Raw genomic sequence first — 19,157 nt, 5'->3', positions numbered from 1 at the left:
TGCAACTGTACCAATGGAAAGGTTTCAGCCACATCCTGCCCAATGGTTGGTATTAACGGCATCAAGATGCGATGCTTAATGCAAGACAAAGACGAACCATTGTAGGTTGCTTTGCAATTGACTGGATGAAGATGGATTTAAAAAAAAAGGAAACTATAGTCTTTATTGATTGAAATTACCTGCTCACCAGCAATAGACTGTAAACCAGTGGTCTGACAAAGTAGCAGCAAAACTATGTCACATGTTGCAAATACTTCTCAAACAGAACATGACATAAAAACAGTGCAACATTCAATATCCTTGTACAGCGTTTTATATACACTCTGCGACAAACTAATGTTTCTTTGTCTTTTCCTTTTTCTTCCTTTTCTGGTATTCCACAATCTTTCTGTGAAATATTCCTACAGGGGAGAAGATGAACGTAAGAAAAGAAAAGCTTTTTCACAACCATGAAATGTATAGATGAGAAAATTGTAAAATTGTTTACAAATGAAAATGTCATTTGAATTAAAGAGCCTCACCCTGTTGTGGTCCAGTCTGTTGTTGTTCCACATCCTGAATGAAAAGATCAAACATCTGAGTCTGGATAAATTTCTTGACAAAGTGACGCGTGGTTTTGGACTCGATGGCCTTGTAGAAGTTCCTTTTTTCAAACACCCGCTGGTCTCCAGCCTGAGTGCATTTCACATAGGACATGTAATGACCCACGGTTTTCACAAAGAACAGCAGGAATGCCTCCGACACCACACGGTTCACATCTTCTGTTACTGAAAGAGACGCCATAAACATTGGGATAAATGAACGAAATAGAATTAGCATTTGAAAAAAAGCAGTTTCACCCACATGATACGTTCTTTCGCTCACTGAGTGCCTCGCAGATTTCACTTTGCAGTTTTGGCGGAAGAATAGAGCTCTCGTCACCAACCTACAACAGGGTAATTTTCCAAGCTTCTAAATCAATAATGTTCATTTTGAGCAGAATAACAAAACACAAAGGGAAAAATAAATCTTATCGCTTACAGAAACAATGAAGGTTTCCTTTTTTTTCTCTGATAAATCCACTATTAGCAGCTGTGGAAAAGGCAAGAGAACAAACATCAATGCTTCTGCACAAAACAATAAGTGAATGATAATCTCAAAATTTACATCATTTTGGTCAGTAACGAGGTCAAGCAGGCGTTTCTGTACTCCCAGCAGGTATGGAGTTGGTGCCATCACAACATCAATTAGGATCTCTGGAACTATGGAGATGAAGGTGTGTTGCCACGTAAATGGATAAAGAAGAGCTGCTACTGCGTGAATGACCTGGGATAATGTGCTGCAAAGAAACAAGACCAACAAAGAAAATTTGTTCACCTCACTGCACCTTATAGAGCAAAAAATACAGTATATATATATACATAAATATCAAATGGGTTTTACTGGCTTGTCTGCACTGTAAAATAAACAAACAAAAACACTTCCTGTTCTTCTTGCTAACTAAAAACTAAATAAAATTATTCTTGCTAACTAAATACTTTAAGGAGACATCAAATTTAGTTAGTTATCTACTTATTATTCATTCATTTTCAACACCGCTTGTCTTTGTCAGGGTCGCAAGGTGCTGGAGCCTATCCAGTAGACCGGTGTTTCCCAACCTTTTTTGAGCTGTGGGACACTTTTTGCATTGCAAAAATCTCAAGGGACACCACCATCTGAAAATCTTTTCATTTAAAACTATGTCGCCAATATTGACAGTAGTCATTCTCATCAAAGTTGTATCAGCAGGAATCACAAAAAACTCCAAAATTATTCCAAAATCAAATTTTTCACACTGACCTAATGTCAACAAAAGTTGATGTCCGTGGACCCTGAACAACTAACTTCCGGTTCGAGTGATGCAAAAATAAGTAATGTCATGTTTTTAATCTTAAAATTTTATGACTTTTCTCCAAATATTACTTAAATCTAATATTACGCCAAAAAAAGTGCTCACATACAGACTTTGTCGCCAAAAGTTGATGCCCTAGAAACCAAACAACTTCTAGTTCATGTTACAGGAAAAATAAGTAATACTAGTATAATCTATAATTTAACGTTCATCATATTTTGATTTTAAACTTGTAATAGCGGCGGCCCGGCGGATGAGTGGTTAGCGCGTCAGCCTCACTGAAGGGGACCTGGGTTCAAATCCAGGTCGGTCCACCTCTGTGGAGTTTGCATGTTCTCACAGTGGTTGGAAAACACTGCAGTAGACTTTGGGCAAAAAGCAGATTACCCCCTAAACTGGTCGTCAGTCATTCGTCAATCAATCCCAAAGTCAGCCAAATAAACCACTACACCTTCAGTGACTTTTCTACTATTATTTTGAGTATTCCTAGCTCCCCTTCTCTAATTGATAGATTGATTCCCCCACCCCATCTTTTTGCTGCCTAGACAAGGAGAATGGGAATCTGAGTGAATTTACAGGAATAGTAATAGTAGTTTGGATGTGTCACATGGGAGTTTGTTGTAGTTAAATTGTGGTTGTTTATAATGAGTTGTTTTATTTTATTTTAGCGGACAGTGAGAAAGGAACATATGGCAGAAGTGACGAACAAGTTAGACAAAGAGCAAAAAGAGCCACACCACGTAGTGACCTGCCAAAACAGGAGGTGAAAAAAAAATCCAATCTGCCAAATTATTTTGAAAATATAATTTACTATCTGTGTTGTTTTAAGAGAGAATAACAATAAGAGAAACATGAAACGAGGCAAAGAGCAACAGTATATACAAAAAATATGATAAGAAGCTGCATGCGCCTCAATAGCCACGTGCTCACCACTCCTGACTTATGGAATAGTGATACACAAATAAACCATAATTAAATATGTATATGCAATCTAATGCATGTAGGTGTTGCTGTCTACTCTTACCGAGGGGAGAAGATATTTCGTAACCAAAATCGAAGAATGTATATATCGGTAGACAAATAAAAGCACGTGTATGGGTTAGTGTGCAAACAGTGTTGCTAATGTACTGTGGGGAATCCAGTATTAGGTTGTTTTCTTAAAATGTTGAATTCCAACTTTGATGTGATGTTGATAAATCATTCAGGTTTATCGTCTAGGCATGTTGACTTGCGCAGGAGGCGAGTGCAAATTACCCCAATTCATCAGCAATGAAAATAATGCGTCTCTCAAGGACAGCAGCTGCAAACACCAGTAGCACTTCCTCATCTGTAAGGCAACTGAACAGCATTTCAAAGTTGACGTGTTCCAACCAGGAATCCAGCGGTCGTGTCAGTCTGATTATCTGGGAAGAGTAATACCACTTTCACTAATATGACACAGAGATAATAGCTTGTCATTTTCATCATCACCCAACTGGGTCACTGTGATTTCTGGTGAGAGCTGCGGGTTACTTCTCAGTCACCATATTTGATCAACAACACGAACAAGATAGAAACTAAAGTTTTCGACGGGTCTGATGGGATTAATAATAGCACAGTCATTGGCAAGTGTCCCCCCAAAAACTGCAATGACTATGTAGTGTTGCAACATGGAATTACGTGGCTCAGTGTTTTGAGGTTGTAGGTGTTGAGCAATGTAGGACAGGTTGAGGCATCGCCTTGAACAAACACACCCTCCATAAAGAATGAGTACTCTGAGGTCATTACAACGGCCCGGCTTTCCTTTTGACTTGGTAACTCCATGTTTTTAGACTCATCACAAATGGGCACAAGAGGTCGAATGGGGTCACCGAATTGGAGGATATTTTACATTCCTGCCTTCAAATTATAAATAATTCATATCCAGGACACTAAACTGTGTAGTTTTGTAAATGTACCTATCCTGGAACCAAACAATAACAGGGCAAAAAGAATGCTTTCCAACATTTTTAAATAAATACACAAGTCTGGGGTACCCCCCAAAATCTCTTATATCCCTGGTCCTATGCCCCTAATGATGATATTGAGTCTTCTATAAAATTCAAATGAATTTTAAATCTCATTTTTTGGGGTATTACTAGTTTAATTGCTGTTTCATTCCTTTTCTTGTTAATATTTACATTAGTTTGTCCTCTTGACCAGCAACAAAATCTATCTGAAGGGCGAGCATCTAATCCTTAGAAAAGCTTCCGTACCATTAGCACTGATTTGCTACCCTGTTATTTATGCCAAATGTTGTAGATAACATAAATACTGTAATTAAAAATATTAAATGGTCTGTACACTGAGCTAATACAGCCTTTCGGAGTTTATTAGCTTGTCAATGAATATTAAGAGAAAACAAAAGAAATGAGGGTTTCAAGAATTTTGAAGCCAAAATATCTGAACTTACGTTAAAATTCAACTGTAAATGAAAATGAAAAAAACTGAAACAAACCTCTGCTCAAACGGTTGGACATCAAATCAGTTAATAGTTTTAATGTTATTAAAAATTAAGCATTTACACTGTGTATATATACACTCAAGTCACAGACATTTGATAAGGGCTAAGTGGAGACATAGTGCTGCTCTGACCTCAGTTCCTGACTCAGGAATGAAGCTTTTAATCTCCACAGTATTTCCTGGTGCTGGGAATGGAGCCTCCCGCAATTTCTGCATGAATGGGTAAATCATAGCCATGGAGATCTGCCGCCTCTTCTCAACCTCATCAAAAATCTGCTCACACACAAAAACTCAAGTCATAAGACAAAAGCTAAAAGAATTTCATCACGGGTTGCGTGCAACAACTGATTCTAGACAGCCCAATAGCCCAGTTAAAGCACGAGTGCCCCTTGCAACAGAATTTGAAGTACTATATCTAACATGACATGATTTATTGTTCACACTTTTGACAAATTACCTTAGAAAAGAGGCCAAAACAAGCCAAGCTACTGATGATACAGTATGCCTCAGGTGGACGAGCCCCCTTCCCACTAGGCTGCAGGTTGGAGAGTAAAAGTGTTAGGACACTGTGACCGACCATATTTACAGTTTACACAATTGAACCGCTAACCAGTAGTCGCCTGCAGTATCCATTTCTTCGGCTGCCATCAATCTCCGTTAACACAAAGGAAAAAGTTTCGCTACAAAAAGGCGGAATACAATTGGTGAATTGATGTTGCATATCAATAAGCAATGATTATGTTATCAGATGGGTGCGTGTGTTATCAAGTGTACCTATGATATTCAGTCAAAGGAGCCCATTTGATACCCTCTGGGAAGCAGAAGAGTGTGATTGCCTTGAGCGTTCGCTCTTCCTCTTCCTTTTGAAATTTGGCCATCCCATCTCTCTGGATGGAATTAAGACAGAAGCAGAAATGCAAGGACACACAATGAATTTATATGGTTGTCTGTTTGTAAGAATAGCCAATCAAAACAAAACGTAATACAGTCAACCTTTAGTAGGTAGCTGTGCGAGGACCGTGGAACGAATTAGAGAATTGACATATAAAGTACTGCTCTATTCATTCATTCATCTTCCATACCGCCCATCCTCGAAAGGGTTGCGGGGGTTGCTGGAGCCTAACCCAGCTGTCTTTTGGGCGAAAGGCAGACTACACCCTGGACTGGTCGCCAGTCAGTCGCAGGGCACACAGAGAGACAAACGACCAACCGCACTCCCAACCATACCGCCACCAGCGGGAATTGAGCCCGCGCCTGCCCGCACTGAAGTCGGGCGAGTGAACCTCTACACCACGAGGCGGCCTACTGTTCGACTTACGAAATTATCAACTTAGAGGTACGACTGTACAGTAATACCTCGACATACGAGTGCCCCGGCATACGAGCAATTTGAGATACGGGTAAAATTTTGAGCAAATATTTATCTTCAGATACGAGACAAATTTTGATATACGAGCATACACGGACGCGAGAGGCTGCTCATAAGAACATCATGGGCACTGTCTCTCTCCCCGCAACTCCCTCATGTAATGTCTCTAAGAGCACTGGGCGGAGCGTTGCATTTTTTCAGTGTTTTCCCCCCTTAGTCAGTGCAGAATGGCGGAGCTTATACGAGAGGAGCATACTACTTCTCGTTGGCAAGTGGTCGTGCATTATCCTATTGTGAGGACATTTGTGTGCATTATTTTTTGAATATTTTGAAGAGAAGACAAAAGTAAACAACCCTCAATAGGTTCCTTTTAGCTGCAGCTGAAAGTCAGGGTGGAGGCAGGGCAAATAGAGCCAACTCGGGAGAAGGTATAAAAATGTAAAACAAACTTGGAATTAAGTTTAGTGTTATTTTTAAGTGTGTCTGTATCATAATTCAAGTTCATTTAAATTTGTTTATGTTATGTTACGAGCATGTTGCCATGCAAAAAGTCTCCCCCCCTCTCTGTCCCTCTCTCTCTCCCCTCCGGGAAATCCTTCAAGTTTTAGTACCATTAAACATCATAACCACTAGTTATTTGTTACTCTGTAAATAGATGGCAAATTAGAAAAAAATGTTTTTCCAATCCAATATCCTGTTTTTGGTGTTTTTTCAGAGGGTTGGAACGAATTAATTTGTTTTTAGTTAATTTCTATGGGAAACGTTCATTTGAGATATGAGTAAATTGACATACGAGCTCAGTCCCGGAACGCATTAAGCTAGTATCTCGAGGTACCACTGTACTAAAATGTAAGACCTGTTGGTATAAAACATCAGTGATTTGTTCTCAAGATTTCATTTCAATCCAATATACAGACTACGAAGACAATAGACAAACCTTGGGGAACTGGTAAGTGATTTGAGGTTCGTAGTTGTTGCCATCCTTGTTTATCTTGAGGCTAACCACCACCAGATACTCAAAAAAGTACTGGCCACTGGCAAAACGAGGTTGCCTCGTTGTCTTGTCGTCCCCTGTCAGGCCTAGCGGTTCCGGAGGATCTTGGATTTTTCCTCCTTTGTCGACAATGGAAAATGACAGTTTTTTAGGGGGGGTGAGTGAGTTAAATTGTTTGACAACATATTAAGCAATGTTTTTCAGTTTGATTAATGATTATTTTTGGGTAAATCTGAGCCTTTTCTCATGGTATTGGAATGCTTGGGTACATGCATTCATGACTCCTCCAATGTAGATTTTGACAGGCCTATTTCTCACCCAAACATTAACACTTTACAAGTCAAGTGACTATGTTCGGTCATATGCAAAAATAAATAAAATAAAAACAACTCTAATCCCAAAACGGCCAAACGTCCAGATATGTTGACATACAGTTTGGGCCACGTAGGTCACTATTAAAAATTGGTCTGGTCTGCATGGCCCAAATCGTGATCTCCACATATGCCTGGTCTGGACCTAATTATAAAAATATTTCTTATTATTGTATTTTTTTAAAACTATTATGAACTAAATTATAGCATGCTGATATATGAATAAAACAGAAATACACTCTGGTCATAGTCGCCACACTACTCGAAAGGCTAAATTCACAGTATTTAACTCATTGCCCGTGTATATGTGTGTGTATATGTATATACGTGTATATACGTGTATATATGTATATATCTTTTAGTTCCATTGACGTCACTAGATGTCCAATCGATTTTGACGGCAATAAGTTGAATGAGTGAGTAATATATACAGTTTAAGTGATTTAAGACATCAACAGCCATACTTTTTCAACAAGTAGTTCAAAGGACGTTCTTCATACAGGAAAGCAATGGTTGCATCACCCTCAGTGTGTAATCATGTGTGACATAGCGTAAGGCAACAATAAATTTAAACAAAAGAGTCCTAAAAGATGCATTCAAAAGAATATTTATATCTCTACATGATGTAAAACTCACTATCTTTTTTGCCTTTGCGAAAAGAAGACCACATAGCACTAAGCCTCTTGAGTGCTTTTGGTCGTCCACCTGCATCTTCATGTGGGATGTTACCTGACAGGGAAAGAATTGTAGTTTAGTCGTCAAACATTTTCTCATTGATGTATTTCATAACCTCAATATTTCGTATGTAGAGACTTTTGTAAGTAGAGGTACCAGTATATATATTTTTACAGGGTTGAGGGCTGCCAAGTTACCACTAAGGTTGTTGTTGTGCTTGTGTACATTTAGTTTGAAGTCCTATTCCTTTATCATTTGTGGACTAATTGTCTTGAAACTTGGAGCTATGTAGCATGGTCCAGTACCCATCCTCAGAAACACAATTTGTCTCATCTCATCTTATTTTCTGAACCGCTTTATCCTCATTAGGGTGGCGGGGGGTACTGGAGCCTATCCCAGCTGACTCAGGGCCAGAGGCGGGGGACACCCTGAATCGGTGGCCAGCCGAATCACAGGGCACAAGGAGACGGACAACCATACACACTCAAACCCATACCTAGGGGCAATTTAGAGTGTCCAATCAGCCTACCATGCACGTTTTTTGGAATGTGGGAGGAAACCAGAGTACCCGGAGGAAACCCACCCAGGCCCGGGGAGAACATGCAAACTCCACACAGGTGGACGTGACCTGGATTTGAACCCAGGACCCCGGAGCTCTGAGGCCGGCGCGCTAACCACTCGCGCCATCGGGCCGCCCAACAGATTTTATATTATATATTTTTTATTATTACAGCGTATATTTATTAATTGTGTAAGAATTAGCCAGCAGGGGCATCAGGCTGTAAGTTAGGACTTTGGCAGTATAGGGCAGCCTAGACTTCTTGCTTACATCTCATCTCATCTCATTTTCTGAACCGCTTTATCCTCATGAGGGTCAGGGGGGGTGCTGGAGCCAATCCCAGCTGTCTCCGGGGCAAAGGCGAGTGACACCCTGAATCGGTAGCCAGCCGATCGCAGTGCTTACAAATCAATGTGGGGTTTGCATGTTTTCCCCATGGCTGCGTGGGTTTTCTCCGGGTACTACCATTTCCTCCCACATTCCAAAAACATGCATTGTAGGCTGGTTGAACACTCTAAATTGTCCCCAAGTATGTGTGAGAATGAATGGTTGACAGTCTCCCTATGCTCTATGATTGGATGACAACCAATTCCGGGTGTCCCCTGCCTGCTACCCATAGATGGCTGGGATAGGCTCCAGCGCCCCACTTGTGAGGACAAACAGCACGGAAAACGAATGACTTAACACCTAAAGAAAGCTTTAGTTCATAGTACTATGAAGCCTGTTTCATGATCTTTAAAATAAATAGCTAGATGGACTTACCAGCAACATCCGAGATCAAGCTACTCTTGGGCTGTTCACCTAGAAAACAGGAAAAAAACTTTAGACGAGCTCAGTGGAGATTTTACAATGAATGACCTAATGTTCAAAAGGAAACTTAACCTGTAAAGTGGATTCAGAGATTTGCGGTTTGTTTATAAAAACATGAAATGTTTAAAGAGAAAGGGCAAACACGTACAGACAGAGCTACATAGTTATTAGACCAAACAGCAAGAGGTAATTTATTTTAACGTCAACAATATCATGTATATATTAATCTAGTAGCTCATAAAGGCAGCATTAATGAGTGGACTTGTACTTAGAGCCTAGAAACATTACATAATGAGATTTACAGTGTCTCGATAAAGTTATGAGAAATGTTCCTTTTTAACCGAGGTCCCCTTTGTTGTGAACATAAGGGTAAGAATTTTAACCATTAATGATTGCTAGGTTTCCCATTGCTTTCATTCTAATACTTCACATTTCATTAGCTCACAGGATTTTATGACATGTTTTTCTTTTTGTATCCTGGCAACACAATGCTTCACTCGTCCGTCCTAATCTTTCATTGAAAGTAGTACTCCATTGCTGGCGGGCTGCTGAAACATTTGTTTATTAAGTTCAAATTCCAGGGAAAAATGTTTTATACTTGTGCTGTTTTCACATGTTGTGGGGAAAAAGCAACTTCCAAGAAGAATGCTCTCAAATGTATGCTTCAAAGAGTAAAGAAGCAAGTCAAAGTTATTTCCAATGTAGCAATGCCCACAAGAGCAGCTTACAGAATTGACGACTTGAAAATAATGTTTTGCTTTAATTAATTTAACAGTCAATACTAGGGAGATACATCTTTGGTAACAGAAAAACCAGTTAGGTAATCACATCCCCCTGAGGGGAATTCTTAAAATCCTCCATCAGTAATGCAAAAGTAAATGTTTGTTATACCAGGAACTTCAAACAGTACAATAGAACAAGTACTACAACATTATTCAAATATTCCTACATGAGCCAGAAAATACTGACCATGTATAAATTGTTATTGTGTACAGTGTGCTGATTCAGAATATAATTTCAAGTGTACAGTCTAAAGAAAGTCTGTTGATATGAAAACGGTGCGGGCAAAGGGTGACTCATTCCAAACAAGCGTCATCAAGAGCAAACCACGGATATAAAATCGTAAGCAAGTGTTAGGAAATGACCTATAATAAAACATTTTAAGACCTGGTAAAATGACAAAAAAATTGTCTTGTAAATTTGACACATGGAAAAGCAGTGCATTGTTAACAAGCTTGCTAAATTTGAATGTTCACTCACTGTAGTGTTAATGTCACGTGAGTGTTTTGTTTGAGTACAATTGTAATTCACAAACTTGACTGATGTCCGGCTCACACAGACAGATACACTAATCAAAATATAAGGCAAAATGGATTGTTTTCTTCTTTAAAATATATCCTTTAGAATACCTGGTACATTTCTGCCAATAAATAAAGCATTTGTCCTGTCGGGATACCTCAGAAATAGGAAGAAAAAAAAGAAAATGGCCTGTGTTACAGCCCACACCCAGAGACTCCTGAACAAGTCACAACAGCATCCTGTTAATTTCAAGGGAAAGGGAATCATACACTCCAGGGCGAATCTGTCACAAAAATAGACCAATGTCTTAAGAGCATAAATTCTTTGCCATTGAACTCAAATATTATCATTGTAATCAATGCAATACAAATCCACATTTTCCTCATTTTGTTTAATCACAGTTTATTTTCCACGCCAACAAACACATTCCAAAGTTTAGTAGAATGGGCCATGAGGAATTGCATATAGTTATCCCAGGTAAAAAAAAAGAGATCCAGAAGGAGGTGAAGAACTTACAGACAACTGCTCTACCAAAAGTAGAGCTTGGGTTTTCATAACAAATGAAACTAACACCATTTGAATAAAAAAAAAAACTTTAAGTGCTTTATCAGATTAGTCTCCACATTAAATCCAGATTTTTTGCATGAGGGATTCTCAATAAAAGTAAGAATGCAGAATGATGTAGTCCATTTGCTGCCTAGCATGTGTTTCTGGCCTACTTGAACAGAAGCCAGAGGTGCTTTTAGCAACAGATGAGTTGTTCTGACTTAAATTACACAGTCATTCGATTAGAATTGTCTATTTTTTGAATGTGGAGCTTTAGCAAAAAAAAGAAAGGTTGAGTAGGACTTGCTATTGCTAAACAGGATTTATAACACTTCATCACACACACCAAACTGGAAGGATCTTAGAATTATTTTACGATGAAGAGGCCTGTGATTATTTTTATAGAGCGTAAAATTCCACCATGCAAAAATTTGATCGAACACAGAATCATGAGCAGTGTCTCTGTTTGGCCAAGCTGTCAAAACGTAACCTAGAGAATTTGTTCCCTGAATGAAAATAGTGTCACCTGTATGAAAATGTATGCAAATTCATTGACTTACATTTCTGTTCATTGTATCAATTATTGCTATGCATCCCCTCTCCAGCAATTTACAAAAAAGGAAGAACTTAACTGAACAAAACCAATTACCTAAAGAAAATCTACCAGGAGGGGTGCCCCGGCGGATGAGTGGTTAGCTAGTCAGCCTCACAGTTCTAGGGTCCTGGGTTCAAATCCAGGTCGGTCCAGCTGTGTGGAGTGTGTGGAGTTTGCATGTTCTCCCTGGACCTGCGTGGGTTTTCTCCAGTTACTCTGGTTTCCTCCCAGACTCCAAAAAAAACATGCATGGTAGGCTGATTGGACACTCTAAATTGCCCCTAGGTATGAGTGTGGGCGTGAATGGTCGTTTGTGTCCTTGTGGCCTGCGATTGGCTTGCGATTGGCTGGCCACCAATTCAGGGTGTCCCCCACCTCTGGCCGGGAGTCAGCTGGGATAGGGTCCAGCACCCCCCGCGACCCTAATAAGGATAAAACGCTTTAGAAAATGAATGAATGAAAAAAATCTACAGAGGTCTTGTTTTACGACTGATGTGATGCAGACAGCAAAACGGAGAACTCGTTTTACGTCGTTTTGAACACAGAACATGGCGTAAAACGAGGACCCATTGGACTTTCTCTTTGTTGGTTTATAATTTGAAACGTCATAAAACTAATCAAGAACACACACCGTGAATGCCATAAAGCGTAATATATAGAGAGTCAACTGCTAAAAAAGGATGCAAAACCACCACAGTAATTCAAGCTAGGACACCTGACGGCGACACGAATACTTGGCTATGTTGAACACAACAGAGCAACAAGTAGGCAAACAGTTTTCTTTTTTTCTTGTTCTTTTTTTTGGGTCGAAGACGTTCAGCTCTCTTTTTAACTTAAGGTGCCTTGAGTTTCGAGAAGTGTTTTAGACCAAAACTGAAGATAAACATCGACAGTTTGAGTCGCCAGCAACTTACTCCATCTGCTTCTGAAGTCCGTCAGGCGGCGTCCTGCCCTTCTTCTCGTCACTGTTTCACTCATCGCTGCCTTACTCCTGAAAGTCAACTTTTGAACTGGATTTGATAGAGCATGGACTAAATCGACAGAGGTACTGCGTGATCTCCATTCCGCTCCACGGCAAAATGCACCATCATCGGGTATGCGTCTCGTGTTGCACTCCGAGCACGGGGATCGACTGCTGCGGTGGTGCTTTCACTTCCTACCTGCTACTGTAGGATTTTTCAGCGACAATCACTAAATAGAATCCCAGTGCCGCCAGTCACTTTATCCCGCAGCTAAATCCTGCATTAACGCGGAGAGAAGTAACCAGGTACAAAAAAAATACTTTGCTACTGTACTGTCGTTGACTTCCAGGTATCTGTACGTCTGTACTATGATTGACAAGGAACCAGGCCAGGATGTCCCCCCGCCTCCTGCCCATAGTTAGCTGGGATAGGCTCCAGCACCCCCTGCCATCATGCATGTATTTTATTCAGATTATTTCATTCATTCATTTTCCGAACCGCTTAGTGTTATGGGAGGATCCTGGGCAGCAGGCAGGGGACACTATGAATTGGTGGCCAGCCAATCACAGAGCACAAGGTGAAAACCATACACGCCCACACTCATACCTAGGGGCAATTTAGAGTGTTCAACCAGCCTACCACGCATGTTTTTGCAATGTGAGAGGAAACCGGAGTACCCAGAGAAAACCCACACAAACCGGGAAGAACATGCAAACTCCACACAGGAGGACCGATCTGGGATCGAACCCAGGACAGGACTGTGAGGCCGACACGCTAACCACCTAGTCACCGGACCACCCTAATGTCATATTTTCTTTCCATCTTTTGTAGCGCAGGCTTCATCTGTTCGTTCAACAAGTCTGGATGTCGTTGAGTTAACCATTCAATAGACAAAAAATGCTTAATACTATATATTTTTTTCAATGAAAATCTGTAATTCAAAATAAACCTATTGTGGTTTGTCAACACTGCCAGCCTAAATGCCTTTAATGTCATGTGAATGCAGTGTTTTCATCCTCCTGAATTTAATTTTCATAAGAGTTTGCTGGGTTTGCCGCAGCCTATCCCAGATGACTTCGGCCGAAAGGCAGACAACACCCCAGACTGGTCGCTAGGCAGCTGTAGGCCATACAGTGAGACAAACAGCAGCTACCATTTTACATGTTGATATACCTCACATAAGACAACATGTATGAGGGCGTTATAGAAGGGGGATGAAAATCCATTCTCGATTCATACTAAAGCTGACTGCGGATATGCCAAATTGGGCCAAAATACCACCAACAGTGTGTGAAAAGCTTGTGAAGAGTTACAGAAAACGTTTGGCCTCCGTTATTGCCAATTAAGGGTACATAACAAAGTATTGAGATTAGCTTTTGGTATTGACCAAATACTTATTTTCCACCATGATTTGAAAATAAATTCTTTAAAAATCAAACATTGTGATTTTCAGTTTTTTTCCCCTCCACATTCTGTCTCTCATGGTTGAGGTTTACCCATGTTGACAATTACAGGCCTCTCTAATCTTTTCAAGTAGGATAACTTGCACAATTGGTGGTTGACTAAATACTTATTTGCCCCACTGTAGATAGATGTAGTATATTGATTTTTTTACTCTTCATTGTGTATTCATTTACTGGTGCGACTTATATGCGTGTGTTATTTGCAAACATGCTATACTTGCTTGTGTACTTAAAAATAGCGATTGCAAGCAGATGTGAATAGCATCATTATTATTCATCATCACAGATTTGCATGTTTTTGAGATGCTCCTATATTATAGGAGCATCTCAAAGACATAAAGAGGATAAGCTTATAGGACCTATAAGCTGTACTACCCACGCAAATACTCCCTACAGATTCGCACCCGGACTCTTGACCATGAACACAAGGTCCTCTATGCCCTGTTATCAAGTAAACCTGATTAAGACACAATTGTCTTTAGGATTTTCTGTAAAACTGATTTTTGCCTTACCTGATTCATCTTGAGTTCTGTGTAACTGTGAGGCAGCAGCTCCATCGTGAAATGTTTCTAGGGAGAAATAATTTGTGGAAGGTATATTAACGTACTTAATGTTGTAACTTGCATTTGATTGTTTGGGGTCTTCATTGAATTCTTGTCAGTTTTGTTTGTAGAAAGCAGAAATAATGGCAATTATACCTCGTTTTGAGAACTCTCTGGCTGATGAAAAGGACCATGCTCCTCTTTGTCGAGGATCGCCACCTTCTTCAAGACTGGTGTTACTTTCTGTGAAGAGAAGTGCAATCTCAAATTAGATGCTATTTGATTTTGTACACGTAAACCATGCGGTTCAATGTCAGTGGTTCCCTCACAAGCTCACTTTTGACACGCAACGATGAAAAACTGAATCGGCTTCTCCAGTTTTCGGACATAGGCTCCGTTGTACTCTAAAAGACAAAGAAAACATGTAGGTGCAAGAATAAAAAATGTATCTGGTGAGCTTCCCAAAACAGGAACTTTTTAGCATTTCAATAAAACCAAGATTGATGGAAGTTAAATATTGAAAACTAACATGTCAATTTAAGAAATATTTATGGAATTTCAATTTTAATTTTGAATGGTGTCCTTGTGTATGAATGCATTCTTTAAATCTGAGATTAGGCGGGCCGGCGGATGAGTGCTTAGTGCGCCGGCCTCACAGTTCTGGGGTCCTGGGTTCAAATGCAGAACGGTCCTCCTGTGTCGAGTTTGCATGTTCTCCCCGGGCCTGTGTGGGTTTTCCCTGGGTTTCTTCCCACATTCTCAAAACATGCATGCTAGGATGTTTGGACACTGAATAAGTGTGAGCGTGAATGGGTTTCCGTCTCCTCATGCCCTGCAATTGGCTGGCCACCGAATCAGGGTGTCCCCCGACCTGTGGGCGAAAGTAAGCTGGGATAGGCTCCAGCACCCTCCGCAACCCTTGTGAGGATAAGTGGCTCAGAAAATGAATGAATGAATGCAGTTGAGATTCCTCATTGACCGCTGCATTATCTTAATAGGGATATCATACATTTCATACTGAATTAACCATTCATTAATTTTCTGTACTGCTTATCCTCACAATGGTCATTGGGGTGCTTGAGCCTATCCCATCCAACTATGTTGCCACTTGCTCACATCTGTCAATTTGCACTTTAAAAAATTCCCACTTTATCAACAGTGGTCCACAGCGGGTGTAAGACTGCATTTGTAAACAAGGAGGCCATTTAAAGGACGTTATTAAAAAAGGAAATGACATCATTGTTTCTTAGATGGTGTGTTTTAAGGTTTTAATTACAGTGAAAAAGTTCCATCACTTTTGGTTTTATTGATCATTAAAAAGTTGATGATTTTTTTTAAAATCACCCAGTATTTATTTTTGAATTGAAAAGTAGAACATTATATGAATGTGCTTTGGTTGTAAATGTGTATATAGCAGTGGTGGACCGTCAGGGCCTGCAAGGCCTTCTCTGCTGGCCTAAAAAATATTCGAATCACAGACTGTTAATTATATTTTGTCCATGAATAGCTAGTGATAGAGTGGACTAGCCAGAGCTACCAAACTGGATTTGGAGCGAGCTGCACAAGCAAATTTATTGTTGTGTTGATTTAAGAGTGGTTTTGTCAACGCGCAATGGCTGAAAGAGAAGAAATTGATTTGTTTGCAGATTTACTGTCAAATCCATTTTCAAGACGGACTTTTCAAGAAAAGCTGGACATCATTAAGAAGGTCGGTCAACTCAGAAGATAGCAAACCTGCCACAACCGGCAACGGACATTTTCAGCAATAAATCAAATAAAACCTTATGCCAGAAATACGACAGGACAGGCTCGACTTTCAGCATTGGATTCGATGGCAATAGAAAAGAAGGAGGAAAGAAAGGAGAATGGATTTGGTGTACAGATTAAAAAGATTTTTGGTGAGTCAAATATGGCTATATTCCTAAATCATATTTCAATTGTATGAGGTAATTATTGATGCTTTTTCATATGTGTTGCAGCTGTAGCTGCAGTAAAGGTTTTATAGCCAAAAATAGTTTTTGTGGGTTGGATTGATCCAGACATAGCACTGAAGGCGTCGGTTTGAAATTCACGGCCCGCCACTGGTATATAGACTCGTGAACAAAATAAAAAATAATTTGTGAAGATTATGAGAACCATCCTGACTGAAATACTGAACTTTTCTATAGAACTTTCATGTGGAAGTATTGAAGCAAAATCTCAGTGTCAAGATAGACAGACATCAATTAAGAAGTCGAAATATGAGCACAAATATATCTTCCAAATGGACAATGACCTGTAGTATTCTAAAAATGGTGGCTTAAGAACAAAAAATAACAAAACAACAATATTTTGCAGACCATAAAAAGCCTTGATTTAAGATAATAAGAGATTTCGGACAAGATCGCCTAAATGACGGGCCAAAATTCCTGGTCACTTTTGAGAAGCTTGTTGAAGAAGGTTATAAACATTTAACCCAAGTTAATTCAGGTCATATTAAAGGCAATGGTATTGTTTACAAACAAAACTTTGGACTATGACAAAAGTAACAAAAAATGTTAATGACAAGAATGCTACGAATAAATAATTTGGGTTTTAATTGAATCTGAAAAAAGAAAGTTTAGGTCTGATTCCATGTCAGACAATGAGGGGGCTCACATTAAGTAGCATTTATGATTAGAAACAGAATTTGTATTTAGGACAGTTTAAACAAAGCTGAAGTATGATCCAATCAGCAAAATTGGTAAAGGGCAAACACATACCTTTTGTGTGTATTCTGATGTTGTTTCCATTTCAGTGCCGTTTGGAGAAGATATTCATTAAGGACATCCAAAACAAATGTGCTGTCATATATTTAAATTTGTTCTTCGGTAAAAAGAGATTACATTCTTTCATCCGCGTGCCAGCAACGATATGACTGCAATCCAGCATGTGCATGAGGAAGTGCTGAAGTGTTGTCAAACTTTTGTCTTAAACTGGGATTTCCTCTTTCATTGCAAAGTGAAGTACAACGATACCATGGTGTGGTCCAAGTTATTTATTGCTCAGGGCTGCTGATAACCTCGCTCCAGAAGGGTGATTATTGGCACCCACAAGCAATATCCAAAGTGCTTTTTTGTAGTCACTTTGTGAAAGTAACATGAGCTTGAAATGAAAAACAATCGTTGGGAAACAGTTAGTCCGTTGAGACGGGGCTTAGTCAGGGGAGGTGTGGCTGGAAGAACAAAAATTAGACAGATGTTGTTGTCCAACTAGTTCAACTGACTAAGACGTCATAGAATCTGGCCACAGAAGTACAATGTCTAGGGCGCACCTACTGAGGTGAAACTCATGGCTTCTCTGTGTAAATTGGAGTCTTACAAGTTGTACGGGGTGGACAGGTGTCTTTATGCAGCTAAAGACCTCAAACAGGTGCATCTGATTTAGGATAATACATGGAGTGGAGGTGGACTTTTAAAGGCGGACTAAGGGGTCATTGAGGCTTACAATTCTAGCTGATAGACAGGTTTTCAAATACTTGTTTGCAGCTGCATGACTTAAATAAATATTTTTAAAAATCATACATTGTGATTCCTTAATTTTTCTTTGTATAGATGATCTCTCTAGCCATGACTAACAACCTCACCTATGATGAAAATTTCAGACCTGATCTCAATATATATATAGATATATCTCATCTCATTTTCTGGATCGCTTCATCCTCATTAGGGTCACGGGGGGTGCTGGATGCTGGAGCCTATCCCAGCTAACTCCGGACCAGAGGCCGGGGACACCCTGAATCGGTGGTGGTCAGCCGATCGCAGGGCACAAGGAAAGGACAACCATGCACACTCACACCTATATATATATATATATATATATATATATATATATATATATATATATATATATATATATATATATATATATATATATATATATATATATATATATATATATATATATATATATATATATATATATATATATATATATATATTCATTTTCCGAACCGCTTATCCTCACAAGGGTTGCGGAGGGTGCTCTAACCACTCGTTCCACCGGGCCACCCATATACTATATATATATATATATATATATATATATATATATATATATATATATATATATATATATATATATATATATATATATATATATATATATATATATATATATATATATATATATATATATATATATATATATATATATATATATATATATATATATATATATATATATATAGTATATGGGTGGCCCGGCCCAGTCTACGTTCATACTCTTTTTGTTGCCCAGAATGCTGATCTGAGCTTGGGGCGAGTGGACACGGACGGGTGCGAATGAATAGTTAAATCAATGAAATTCTAAGCATGCTGATCTATTTAAAGTAAATTGAGAAGCTTTTGCTTTTCCATTTTGTCCAGCACAGGGCAGCAGAGAGTTGCTATTAAAATCATTGGGCCATTACATTTATTTATTGAGCATTACATTTTTTTTTCTTTTACATCAACGTAAATTAACATTGTTAGCCTTCAGCACTGGTTTATATTTTAAATCCTTATGTCCAATCACAGGTTTAACTGTTTTTTCAGAATGAAAATGAGTAATATTGTTAAGTTGTAATTTCTTAAATCCCAGCACCTTTAAATTGTACTGATAA

The 19,157-nt window shown here is 39.2% G+C and overlaps 1 protein-coding gene across 4 annotated transcripts; it reads right to left on the bottom strand.

The window, feature by feature from the left end:
• Window positions 1-136: 136 nt before the first annotated feature.
• dennd2da (DENN/MADD domain containing 2Da) lies at window positions 137-17,871 on the bottom strand. Of its 4 annotated transcripts, XM_077610366.1 has the most exons (17): window positions 17,278-17,870; window positions 14,874-14,940; window positions 14,693-14,779; window positions 14,507-14,563; window positions 9,082-9,120; window positions 7,722-7,814; window positions 6,658-6,833; window positions 5,126-5,238; window positions 4,962-5,031; window positions 4,809-4,886; window positions 4,484-4,624; window positions 3,125-3,273; window positions 1,147-1,318; window positions 1,021-1,071; window positions 844-925; window positions 522-767; window positions 137-401 (listed from the first exon to the last, which is right to left on the bottom strand). In XM_077610366.1, exons 1-17 carry the CDS (start codon window positions 17,305-17,307, stop codon window positions 334-336), a joined length of 1,719 nt encoding a protein of 572 aa, XP_077466492.1. In that variant the 5' UTR covers window positions 17,308-17,870; the 3' UTR covers window positions 137-333. The 4 variants fall into 4 exon arrangements, with proteins under 4 accessions (XP_077466492.1, XP_077466485.1, XP_077466506.1 ...); XM_077610359.1 differs by having other exon boundaries at window positions 1,021-1,318; window positions 17,278-17,871; XM_077610380.1 differs by lacking the exon at window positions 17,278-17,870 and having other exon boundaries at window positions 1,021-1,318; window positions 14,866-14,940.
• Window positions 17,872-19,157: the final 1,286 nt, after the last annotated feature.

The sequence above is a fragment of the Stigmatopora argus genome, chromosome 1 (assembly GCF_051989625.1).
Source record: "Stigmatopora argus isolate UIUO_Sarg chromosome 1, RoL_Sarg_1.0, whole genome shotgun sequence".
In the NCBI taxonomy this organism is placed as follows: domain Eukaryota; kingdom Metazoa; phylum Chordata; class Actinopteri; order Syngnathiformes; family Syngnathidae; genus Stigmatopora; species Stigmatopora argus.
The sequence above is the reverse complement of the archived record's forward strand: the minus strand, read 5'-3'. Positions and strand labels throughout refer to the sequence as shown.